This window comes from Phodopus roborovskii, unplaced genomic scaffold, assembly GCF_943737965.1.
Source record: "Phodopus roborovskii unplaced genomic scaffold, PHOROB, whole genome shotgun sequence".
Taxonomy (NCBI): domain Eukaryota; kingdom Metazoa; phylum Chordata; class Mammalia; order Rodentia; family Cricetidae; genus Phodopus; species Phodopus roborovskii.
Window position 1 is genome coordinate 25387966 of NW_026125052.1, and position 12395 is coordinate 25400360.

Here is a 12395-nt window from a genome sequence, read left to right on the forward strand (position 1 = left end):
GAAGCTGATTTTTGAGGGTCTGCAATACTCTTGACAGGTTGCTGGGGGAGGAGGCCTGGGAGGCGCTGGCGCGAGGGCAGATCTGAGTGAGAGTCTGTAGGAGTTACAGTTCCAGAGAATTCATTACTCTCTAATTGTTCTGATTTTACATGAGCAGAGCATGCCGGGCGGCAATGGAGAGAGAGATTGAGGGCTGACAAGGCAAGAGAAACCAGCGGCTGTCCTCCCCACTTCCTCCCTCCCCCCGCCCCGCGTCTAATCCCCAGAGAAGTCCAGGAGCTTTCTGTAAGCAATTCACCATCATTCGGGCGGAGAAACAGCCCAGTCAGAGGAGACATCGCTACACTAGAGCGCCTCTAAATCTTGCTTGGCTACCGAGTGCGGGTCCCGGGACACTATCGCTGTTTAATTAGCGGATTATCCGAGAGTTGCAGTAGAATGCTCTGCGGTTTTGACGGTCTACCTGCAGGACAAGGGATAGAGATAGACGCACCCCAGTAACCATTCATTCCCTCTCTGACACAGACGTCTTTCTTAGGCACTGGCACCTCTCAAGCGCCTACAGGAACGTGTACAGCCGGCCTCCACCCTGGAAAGAAACTGCGAACCCACTAGGAAGCTTTTTGCCCACGGCCAGACTGCAAACAGGCAGCGGCATGGCGGTTGAGCTTTCCACCTGTTGCTGTCCCCGCTGGGCCGCGACTTCCTCCTCCCCAGCCCTGAGCTGGACTCTCAGACCAGGCTAGGAAGCTGGAGGAGGCAGAGGAAGAAGCCACCTCAGGTTCCCTGGCTGGTGGAGCTAGGAGCCGCGGGTGTAAGGATCCTCCTCCCCCTCCTGGTGGCGGTTCCCTGGGCTGGTGGCGAAGTCAGGTGCACTCCGATTGGCCAGCAGTGGGTAGGGGGCGGAGCCAAGAAGGCCGGTTATCACAAGGACCGCCTCAAAAGCTCCCAGGCTATCGCAGAGCGCACTGGAGCCCTGGCCAGCACACAGCCTTCCCGGCACCGCCAAGCAGGGTCTTGGAAATTCTCACTTGCTTCGGCTCACTCTCCTTTAAAAAAAAAAAAAAAAAAAAAAAGAAAGAAAGAAAGAAAAAAAAAAAAAAGAAAGAAAGAAAGAAAAAAGAAAAAGAGAGGGAGAGAAAAAAACCCCACTGGATCTTACATGCTTCTGTAACTCTCACTTCTACTTCATGTCCCCATGATCCTGTGCCAGCAACAGGTAAGGGCCTCTGTGGTTTTATTTATTTTCCTCCTCTTGTCCCTGTATGTCTAGGGCAGTCCCCTACCCCTGTTGTCTCCGCTGTTCTGGAGGTGCCCATCTGTCAAGCTGCTTCCCTTTGCAAGCTTAGGAGTCCCAGCTCATTGCCTATATAGTTTGTGTGCGCACCAGAACATCCTCAGAGCTAAAAATACTGAGACATGCTTGGAAGAGTTGAGCAATAGAAACAGATTTCTCTGCAGCATCTGTTTGTGCTCATAACTTCCAATGCACCAGCTGTAGTGAGATACTGGGTTGAGAGGCAAGGGAGAGTCTGAAACAGACTCTTCCTCTTACTGGGGGGTTCCAGGGAGGAAGAGAAGGTAACTGGGGATTGGAGGATCCTCTTGAGCTCTTGAGCGCTGGAATCAGCACTTATTCTAGTTCCTTGGGGCGTGTGTGTGTGTGTGTGTGTGTGTGTGAGTGTGTATGTGTGTGTGTGTGTGTGAGATGGGGGTGGGGGGGATCCTTACTTCAAGTACAGCACAGTGTTTCAGAGTCAGAGTTGCAGAGTGAGCATTTCAAGTCTTATCTCAGAATTCCTTTGCTGAGAAACAGGGTAGGAGCCCGAGTTGGATTTTATCCTGAAGACCGACAAACTTTACCATCTTATGTCAGTCTGCCCTCTAAGTACTTTGTTATTCTTAGTAATCATGGCGTAAATTCCTCATTTGAAGACAATGTGGTTTTAGGGAAGCTGTGATCAAAGAGACATGCCTGGGGGGGGGGGAGACTGCATCATAACATGGATTCCTTATGACAGCTGGGGGAAAAAAAACAAGATAGGAAATAGGTAGTCACACATCTGTCTGGTTCAGTCTGTCAGTGGAGACTTAGATAAGACTGTCCTTTTCAAAGGTCTTCACAAACTCTGAATGTACCTGTCATGAAATAAAGGTGTTACTTGAAAACCTGTTTTGGTTAAGCAGAGAAGAGAGTTCATTAACATCTCCTTTTGTCATTTGTCCTCACTTCATATTAATAATTCATAGGCTGTCAGAGTTCCTTTTGCTAGGCCGTTCTGTATGTGCGTTGTAAGTACCACTGCACTTGTCACCTCTTCCTGATGGCAACCAAGGGTTTTATTTCTATTTTTCATTATGCAGGGGGGAAAAAATTCCTCGTGCCCAGGAGAGAGATAGGTTACTTCAAGTATGGTGGAAACGGTGACAGATGGGGTCAAGGTCATTTCACTTTGTTTTGTGCTTAGAATTCCATATTGTGGTATTCTTTTATTTTTATGTTATTGATATCTGTAAAGATACTTGTTTTGTGCCTTTGTGAAATTACTTAAACATACAAATCAGTCAGTTGACACCTTGCAGACACTCCTTATCAAAATTCTCCAGGCAGTTCTCCTTCTTTGACTTCTGAGTAATTATAAGATCGAGCCCACCTTTACCTGAACTTTGGTCTATTTTGAGCTTTTTCAAAGAGGTCAATATTTGTTTACTAAACAGAAGTTGTCCTTTGCATTCAATAAATGCCTAGAGCTGCCACAAACATTGCTGTGTATAAATGTTCAAGGCAGCACTCACGTAGATATAAATGGGTGTCTCTCCCTGGCACTTGCCCCCCCCCCCCCCACCACCACTTCTGTTTACTGAGCTTTGTAGAGGTTGCTCTGCAGCAATAGAACTCACATAGCAACTTGTGCCCAGAGCACTCTGGGACTGGTCTGCATGGCGTCAGCTGGGGAATAGCTGCTGGAGTACTCATTAGCAGCCTTCGCTCACCCAGTACCTTTTCTCCTGCTATGTCCTGTCTTTAGACAGAAGCTTATGTTTTCACTGAGGATCAATGGACCTTCTGTGGGACACCAAGATTCTCATTTATTCTTCCTAAGTACCTTTATCTAGCTTTTCACATGTTCTACTGAAGGTATTTTCTATGTTTTGCAATGCGATCTTCTTACTCCTGCATTTGTGCATTTGTGTATCTCTCTCTCTCTCTCCCTCTCTCCTTTACTATCTACCTAAGAATGAGGCACTGGACTATTTTTTTTCCATGGCTTATGCTTAATTTTGGATCAGCCTATAAATAGTCTTAACATGAAGAACACCACATGTAGCCTCTCAATTTCCCAGAATTATTCTCTACCTCACTGGTTGTGGCTTGGGTGAAATGATTATCCATGTCCATTGAGTTTAGATCTGGTGCCTTACATATCTGAGCTTAAAGGGGGTTTGTGTATCACTCACCAAATCCATTATCAGCTCTCTGGAGCTATAGCCACCTAGAAGGCAAGAATATCTGAATATATTACTAGTTTACTGTTTTTCAAAAAGTTCTTGGAATAAAACTGCATGAAAATCCTATCCTTAAAAAAAAAAAAGTTTTATGAATTGGTGAATCCCACTGTGGCAGGAGAGCACAAGAGAATATTCTGCTTGTTTGTGGTCAACGGGACCTGTGGTCAGATGAACAGCAAAAGCACAGCCAACTATACAGTCAGTTAACTTGTAAGACTGTAGCAGATTCTAGACTTTACAATTGTAACCAGCTCCATGAAAGTCTGAAGACATATGACATGTGTGTGCACACATAGAAACATTACTCTGTTTGAGTTTGACGTATATTTGATATGAGGAAATTTTCCATGTTAAGGAAAGAAAGGGGGGGAGATATTTTTTTCCTTTCCAGGAAGCACTGGTAAGGCCTGAAAATGATGCGCGAGCATGTGGAACAAATTCTACCATTAGCAATGGAAATGAGACAATAACAGGCCCCTTAGTGCATGCTATTTGCAAGGTTCCAAGTGGGAAAGGCTATTCATAGGAAGCAGCTATTGTGTGACTTGTGGAATTCAAACAGATGTCTTAGGATTGAGATTTTGGAAAGTCCTAAATGGGCCTTTAGAGTTCATAGGGTTGTTAAGTTCTTATCTCAAAAGAAGCAGGAGTCAGTGTGAAGAAATTTGACAAAGTCTGTCCATGTCCCACCATATTAATGCAGGAAAGGCTTCTTTTGAGTAGTGAAAAGGGAGTCTCTGTTGGTGTTAGTTTGTCATAAAATATCTCAAAGTCAACTGTAACTCAGACACACTCTTTGAAGGGACTCCCTTGTCCCATTCCCATGTTTCAAAGAAAAGCGCACCTGCATTTGCCTTAATGCCGTTGTCTCCATGATCATGTAGAAACATTTGGCAACATTATATGAGCCAAACCTTTTGAAAATAATAGACCTCAGAGGAATATGATTCTTTATTCCTTTGTCCAAATTCAAACTCGTAGGGAAGCAGACGAAACAGCGAAGCAGGTAGAAGGTTGGGAAGGTGCCAGGCACTGGAACGTCTTTCTAGAAAACAACTCAAAGGCACTTTGAAATAAAGCATCGTTCAGGTGTCAAAAGCTGCCAAAATGAAACACACATTGCAATTTTCACGGATGACTAATCTCAAGAAAAATAAGTTGGGGTACATCTTGATAGTAATCTAGATATAGTGGGAGAAGTCAGAAGACTAGCACACGGCATTTGAAGAGGCAGTGCACCTTGCCTCTTGGTAAAGGGCTGCATGAAATAAAGACAAACCGAGGCTTTCTGTGTCTGCAGCTGGCTTGGCTGAGAATGGTTCTGCTGGCTGATCCATATTCATGTGTCTTTGAGGGAAATCCAAACTGCAGCCCTCTTCCCAAGGCCCCAACACATTTCTGGTCCTCTCTATTGTCCCTCAACAACAGGACATGGATTTGGCGGTTTGAAAAGTTGGAAATCACTTTCAGTTTTTAGTTCTAGGCAGTATTAATATTAATCTCCTTCTAGACTTTGCTAATACACATTGCATAAAGAAAACACCTTTGACCATTTCTTAGTCACTTTCTCTTCTTTTTTTCTTTTTTTCTTGTTACAGGGAAAATGTAGGGGTTATTTTGTTTTTGTTTTTGTTTTTGTTTTTGTTTTTTTTTTAAGTTGAGGTAAAGTGGAAGCAAAGTAGGTAAATTTTACCTGGGGCAGAATGGAGCTGAGACAGGAAGCTGGAAACTACTATTGTTTCACATTAGGCGAAGGTGGGTGCCTTCTCCATAGGAATCTGCAGCAAATAATAGCACTAGAAGTGAGAGTAATCTGACCGGCATTCATGAGCTACTTTGATTACAAAGTTGTCTCTGTTGGAGAGAACACAGCCTTGGACCCACATGAAATGAGCTCTTGCCTTATCTCAATCCGCTAAAGACCTGGTCCTTCAGAGCAGAGGTGCTTCCTCCCTACCCTGTCATTACACATGGCAATCCCATCTCTGGAGAATTTCAGGACTTACACATTGCTAAGCAACAGAATGGCTCCCTATCCCCCAGAGCTAACCCGCGTCTTCAAGTCAGAATCACTTGCATTCAGGGAGATGGTATCAGACATTGCTGCACAGTGTCTGCCTTCATGTGATGGAGCATGCCTCCACAGTATTCAGCAGGGAGGATACATTTCAAATGCTTCAGAGGACTGTCTGCCTAATACTATTACTGAAATAGATTGTTTGTGACCATAGGTGTCAAGGGCTGGGACATTCTCTCTTAACACACATGTGACTGGACTAATATCCGGGCTGTCCCTATGCAACTTTCTCGGACACATCCTGCTTTTAGAAGCTGGCACAAACCTTAGAATCAGAATGAGTCTTTATTACCTCGAGAACCTGGAAGAGAGTAACAATTGATAGGTAGATACAGATTATAGAATATTTTAGATTGGTAATAAACAGTAGGAGAAAAGAGAACTGAAATTTTGGCGGAATTAGTAGCAGAGGTACTTTGTCTATGTTCAGTGACTGTGATTTTCAAATAATAGTTTAAAGAGTATTTAATTGTTTCTAAATTAAATAAACAAATTAAAAAAAAATAAAAGCATTTACAGGAACAAAGAAAACTCCACACAATCCAATCCAAATAATGTTTGTTTGTGTCTTGTACTGTTTTGTTAAGAAGGGGATATTGTTTTTAGACAGCAGGACTCCTTTAAGTATGTATGACCGATTTATAATGAGTACTCTCTTCTCTTGCAGGACAAGTTCCCTGGATGTGAGCTGAGTTACTAAGATAACGACTATTGGTCAAAAGACAAACTTGGTAAAACTCCAAGGACCTTGGAAGCATCCATCTCTCCTCACTTTATTTTAAATTTTTGGTGTGTGTGACTTCACCGAACATTCAAAACTGTTTCTTCAAAGGGTTTTGCAAAAACTCAGACTGTTTTCTAAAGCAGAAACACTGGCGTCCACAGCTGAAGCAATGGGCAGTGTGCGAACCAACCGCTACAGCATAGTCTCTTCGGAAGAAGATGGCATGAAGCTGGCCACCATGGCAGTGGCCAACGGCTTCGGGAATGGCAAGAGTAAAGTCCACACCCGGCAACAGTGCAGGAGCCGCTTTGTGAAGAAAGATGGGCACTGCAATGTTCAGTTCATCAATGTGGGTGAGAAGGGACAGAGGTACCTGGCAGACATCTTTACCACCTGTGTTGACATTCGTTGGCGATGGATGCTGGTTATCTTCTGCCTGGCATTTGTGCTCTCCTGGCTGTTCTTTGGCTGTGTGTTTTGGTTGATAGCTCTGCTCCATGGGGATCTGGATGCTTCTAAAGAGAGCAAAGCTTGTGTGTCTGAGGTCAACAGCTTCACGGCTGCCTTCCTCTTCTCCATTGAGACCCAGACAACCATAGGCTATGGTTTCAGATGTGTTACAGATGAGTGCCCCATTGCTGTCTTCATGGTGGTATTCCAGTCCATTGTAGGCTGCATCATTGATGCCTTCATCATTGGCGCAGTTATGGCAAAGATGGCGAAGCCAAAGAAAAGAAACGAGACTCTTGTTTTTAGTCACAATGCTGTGATTGCCATGAGGGATGGCAAACTATGCTTAATGTGGAGGGTGGGCAATCTTCGCAAAAGCCACCTTGTTGAAGCTCATGTCCGGGCACAGCTACTCAAATCTAGAATCACTTCAGAAGGGGAGTATATTCCCTTGGACCAAATAGATATCAATGTTGGCTTTGATAGTGGAATTGACCGTATATTTCTAGTGTCCCCTATCACTATTGTCCATGAAATAGATGAAGACAGCCCTTTATATGACTTGAGTAAGCAGGACATTGACAATGCAGACTTTGAAATTGTTGTCATACTGGAAGGCATGGTGGAGGCCACTGCCATGACGACACAATGCCGGAGTTCCTATCTGGCCAACGAAATTCTCTGGGGCCACCGGTATGAGCCAGTGCTCTTTGAAGAGAAACACTACTACAAAGTGGACTATTCAAGATTCCATAAGACTTATGAGGTACCTAACACTCCCCTTTGCAGCGCCAGAGACTTAGCAGAGAAGAAGTACATCCTCTCAAATGCGAATTCATTTTGCTATGAAAATGAAGTTGCCCTCACAAGCAAAGAGGAAGAGGACAGTGAAAATGGAGTCCCAGAGAGTACAAGCACAGACTCACCTCCTGGCATTGATCTTCACAACCAGGCAAGCGTACCTCTAGAGCCCAGACCCTTAAGGCGAGAATCGGAGATATGACTGGCTGATTCCGTCCTTGGAATATTTATGTTACTACACAGTCTGTTGTTGGTCAGAGGTCCGAGACAGTCACACAGACCATGGTACCGGTCAAGAGGTGGGTGAACGCAAGCAGCCACAAGAGACTAAGGCTAGCACAAAGGTTTCAAGAAAAGACTGGAAGCTGGATGACAGATGTAAAGTGCTTTGCAGGCCTCCGAGTGACCCTATGGCACATATCTGTTGTAGAATAAGTTGTGGGGTTTCAAATGTATTGTTTTGTGTTTTTACAAAACTTGAATATGCAGGCAAGCCTCAGTTTGGGTATTTAACTTACCTGGAATGCTTCTCTTTAGGGGAACAAGAATGATTTTAATGGCATAACACAGGCAAGACTCTGCCTTAATTTTTTGAAAAGCTGCTAACTACATGAACACAAACTGTATTTTTGTTGCAGTGTAGTTTATCTTTTACATAATCTTAAAAAGTCAGTGTTGAACATTGTTGAAGGCATACAGTGTGCTTCAAAGTGTCAAGTATTTGGCTATTAACTGCCAAAATGAGAGCCTAATGCTCTGAGGCCAGTAATTTGTTTGCTAAAAATTGATCTCTCTCTCTCTCTCTCTCTCTCTCTCTCTCTCTCTCTCTCTCTCTCCACTTTCTTGTTACATAAGGGCATTATGTAACACTAGCCAAATGGTAGCCTCTGGGTTTTATACTTTTCCTTTCCATGACACTATTAAGTTATCTCAAATTTTCAGTTAGCCTACCTAAAATAAATACCAAAGAAAATGAACAGTTTTTTTTGTTTTCCTTTTTCTTTTCTTTCTTTTTTTTTTTTTGCACAGTGGAGTTTATATTAAAAAGGAAACAAAGCCCCATGGGTTGTCTGGAAAATCCAGACACATTAACTTTGAACCTCAGCAAGATGTTGAATAGCCTATATAGCCTGTTCATTTTGTACCTTATTTTGAAAAAAGAGCATCAAAGTCGAAAAATGTGTGTTTTCAATTCTGCTCTTTTGTTTTGCCTTCTTATTTGAAGGGGAAGGGATCATGGGTCACACCTATAGACACACTATACTAAAGGCTTTCTTTCCCTGATAGGTAGTGTTGATCAGGCTAATGTATTCAAAGGAGAGAGACGGGAGACAAAGAGAGAGATAGAAGAGAGAGAAAGAAAGAGAGAGAGAAAGAGAGAGAGGAAGAGTGAGAGACTCACTCAACCTTTCTGAGCTTTCCTCTCTCTGCACATTCCAAAGTTTATTCCATAAGATCAGATTTTGCTTGAACTTTGTTGGTAACCCTGACATCCTCCAACCAGAGCATTTCAACTTTTGCAGCTGAATCATGGCCTTGACTGTCAGGTCATTTCTAGCTTGGTGTCACATTAGGGAAGATATCTGGCCTCCAGGCTTGTCCTTCTGAGGCCATCTGCAGAGAGACAACAGGACTGAATATGCTAAAGTAGAGGACTTGTGTGTGTGTGTGTGTGTGTGTGTGTGTGTGTGTGTCTGCCACTTCAATGCAAAAATCTACTTTAAGGGAGAGGAAAGCTGCCTCTTCAAAGGCAGAGGGTAGGAGAGGATGTCTCAGTATTTTAGGAGTTTAGTGAGCCGTATAAACACACAAGCTAATGAGTTAAGAGTCTAAAGGGTTATTTCTCTTTGTGTACACACTCATGACTAATATGAGCTGGTCATTGTCTCTTGTAAAGTCCTAAAGCAGGTTACCAAGGACATATTCTTTTCCAGAACCCTCTTCTGCCTTGTCACCTGCCTTGGTGAAAACTTCTCTCCCCAAGCTCACTCTAGCCCAATAATGCAATTCTTCCTTTCTTTCTTTCTTTTGGTTTTAAAGTCCCCTACTTGTGGATTCCAGGGCTGCTAAGTTTGCTTTTTAGTTGGAGTCTGAAAATCAACTCTCTGACGGTATTATACCCTAATATGCCATTAAAACTCAGCTTGTTCTAGAATCATGTATTTGGTCTCTGTTGATGTGTGTGCTGGTCTGTGGCTTGTGAGCTGCCGAATCCGAATACAGTGCCTGTAAAACCAGGAAAGCTTCTGCTGTTTTCAACTGTCTGAAGTCAACTGTTTGAAAACGGTGGGTGTTAGTCTCATTGAAATCAAGAGGGAGGTGTTGAGAAAGGGGTTGTAATTGTACATCTATATTTAAAGGCAGGGTTGGGAGGTTGCTTGAAGAGTTGGAGGGGTCGATTGAAGATAACAGGAACTGGCTTTCCACAGTGTGAGGCCATGGAGTGCTTCAGATGCTGCTATTAAGGTGATGTGAAAAGGAAAATAATCAAACCAAAGAGTATTCAGTGGAATGTAAATCAAATGAAGATGCAGTGGAGGATAGGGGTGACCACCTGGAGGTTTCTCCAAACACACAGTGCTACCACTTAAAAAAAAAAAGACTTGAGTTATTTGAAAAGGGGTGGGTACAGGGTCAAGAAAAGAGGGAGGGGAATCTTTCAACTTATTTCTTAAAAAAAAAAAGCATCTAAATTTTCTGGTGCATAGGTTTGTTTTTTCGGTTTTCTTTTTGTTTGTTTGGTTTTTTGTTTTAGTTTTTCAGAAACTTTTGCAGAAGCTACATTTTTAAAGTGTACATTTTATAAAGTTTATCAGATATTTTCATATTTAAAGCCAAATGTAAATAGGAATCTGTAAAGGAAAAAATACCGTAGGAAATACGATTACAGCAGTGATTCTGAGAGCTAGCACCCATTATGCTACCGGTTAGCATGGTTTTAGCAGATATTACCAGCCTTTGGAGGTTTGTTTTGGTATGTTCTTCTGTTATTTATTTCAGCATGGACTGTTTTTTTGAGAGCTTTTTGTAGTTATTAGCAGTTTAATAGTTACAAGCTTTAAATGGCATTTTGTTTCGTTTTGTTTTGTTTTCCAAGAGCCAAGACATAGGTAATGCACGGCATTTCTCCCTGCATTTTTACCTTCAGATTATCTGTCTTTATTGACCGGGCCTCCAGAACTAGTGCATACACCTGCCACTAGTATGCAGATGGAGAGACTCACCTCGAACATCTGGGATCCATTCCCAGATGCCCGTTGCTTCTCTGCTGCGAGCAAATCCCTCTAGGATGTATTCCCTTTTAAAGAATGTTTGCCCGTATCTGGATGGGCATTATATATATATATATTTTTTGGAGGGGGGAGGCATAGATTCCTGGTTATTCTATTTTTAAATAAAAGGTAGACAAAGTGAACTCTATTTTGACTATTGAGAAAGGAATAGTTTTCTATCCCTCTAAGAGTATACTTGAATTAGACATTTTTAGAATGTCATATAGCACTGTAGTAATTTCCAAATCCCTAGAGAAAGTTTGATTCCGTTCTCCTTTTGTTAATGCATTATTTGTTGTCTTTCACTTCTTTTCTCCCTGTTTACTCCCTCCTTAAATCTTGCTGTGTGTCTGATGACTCTGGTTCCCTAAAGATGTTCCACTTGCAGATAAAAAGCATCAGCTTTTATCTTATAATCTGCCACCCCCCAAAAAAGCAAACAGCCCTTCCTAAGGGGTGGCTTAATCTCCCCATCACACTGTTTAATGATGTTAAGGTGGAAGTATAAAAGTGTTGCATTATTACATCCCCTCCCACAACCTTTAGTAGTTTCTTTCCTAGGAATGTTAGGTTTCAGCTCTGGGCTCTGGCGAGTTGAACAATCCTAGGCTTTGACAATCATGATAGCTATTATTTTCCCATTTGCAATCTTTTTTTTTTTTTTCGTATCTAAAGTCTTCCTATTGTACTGCACAAACCATGGGTTGTACATATTTTTTATACATTATGTCTTATTTTATTATTTCTAAATAAAAATTAAAAATTGAAAATGAAATTTGTGGAAGTTTCATTGAACTTCTTGTATGATTACTGTAGAAATATCAGAATTAATATTCTCAGACAATGGGGCAAAAACTCCAGTTACTGGAATGAATAGAGCCATAGAATTTGCCTGAACACACAGGTGAAGGGGACTGGCAGATTAGTTTAATCCAAGTTAGAGGAAATCAAGCTTGCATTTTAGTTTGAGACAGAACAGCTTAGAGGATAGAAAAAAAAAAGCAAACAAAATAAAACTAAAAATTGGTTTGTATTTTGATTACTAATTTAACAGTAATCATTTTTGTTGACCCTTGGCGGTAAGTAGATTCTTACGTGTGTCATTTATTTTTACTTTCTAACCTTTTAAAAAATCTTAAGGCAGTATCTCATGTAGCTCAGATTGGCCTCTGAATTAGAGATGTGGTCAAAATGACCTTGAACTTCTGATTTTCCTGCATCTATCCCCAGTCATGAGATTCCAGCTTATTTGGTGCCTAGGATAGAGCCTTGGGGGCTTTGTGCATGCTAGGCAAATACATCAATAACCAAGCTACATCACCACTCTATTTCATCTCATTCCCACCCAAAACAAAATCAAGGTATTGTTGTTATGTTTAGTATAGGACTACGAAGACAGATGCAGTAACCATTGAGGGAAAATGTTTTGACTTCCTGGCCCTGAGGCTTTTGTCTTAAGTCAACAATATACCCTTACAATCCAAAAGTAGTGCAGTCACACAGACTACAGGAGCATAAATAAGCTAGTGTGTTTGAGTAAAAAATATGAGTGAAGAGTAGA

General features: G+C 42.0%; 1 protein-coding gene across 1 annotated transcript; it reads left to right on the forward strand.

Annotated features, from left to right (window-relative positions):
• The first annotated feature begins 1088 nt into the window (after positions 1 to 1088).
• Kcnj2 (potassium inwardly rectifying channel subfamily J member 2) lies at positions 1089 to 11609 on the forward strand. The gene is made up of 2 exons (XM_051179729.1): positions 1089 to 1219; positions 6255 to 11609. Exon 2 carries the CDS (start codon positions 6481 to 6483, stop codon positions 7762 to 7764), a length of 1284 nt encoding a protein of 427 aa, XP_051035686.1. The 5' UTR covers positions 1089 to 1219; positions 6255 to 6480; the 3' UTR covers positions 7765 to 11609.
• Positions 11610 to 12395: the final 786 nt, after the last annotated feature.

What these genes read in the sequence shown, in the direction of transcription:
- Kcnj2 (XM_051179729.1), top strand. Translation starts at nt 6,481, where the DNA reads ATGGGCAGTGTGCGAACCAACCGCTACAGCATAGTCTCTTCGGAAGAA.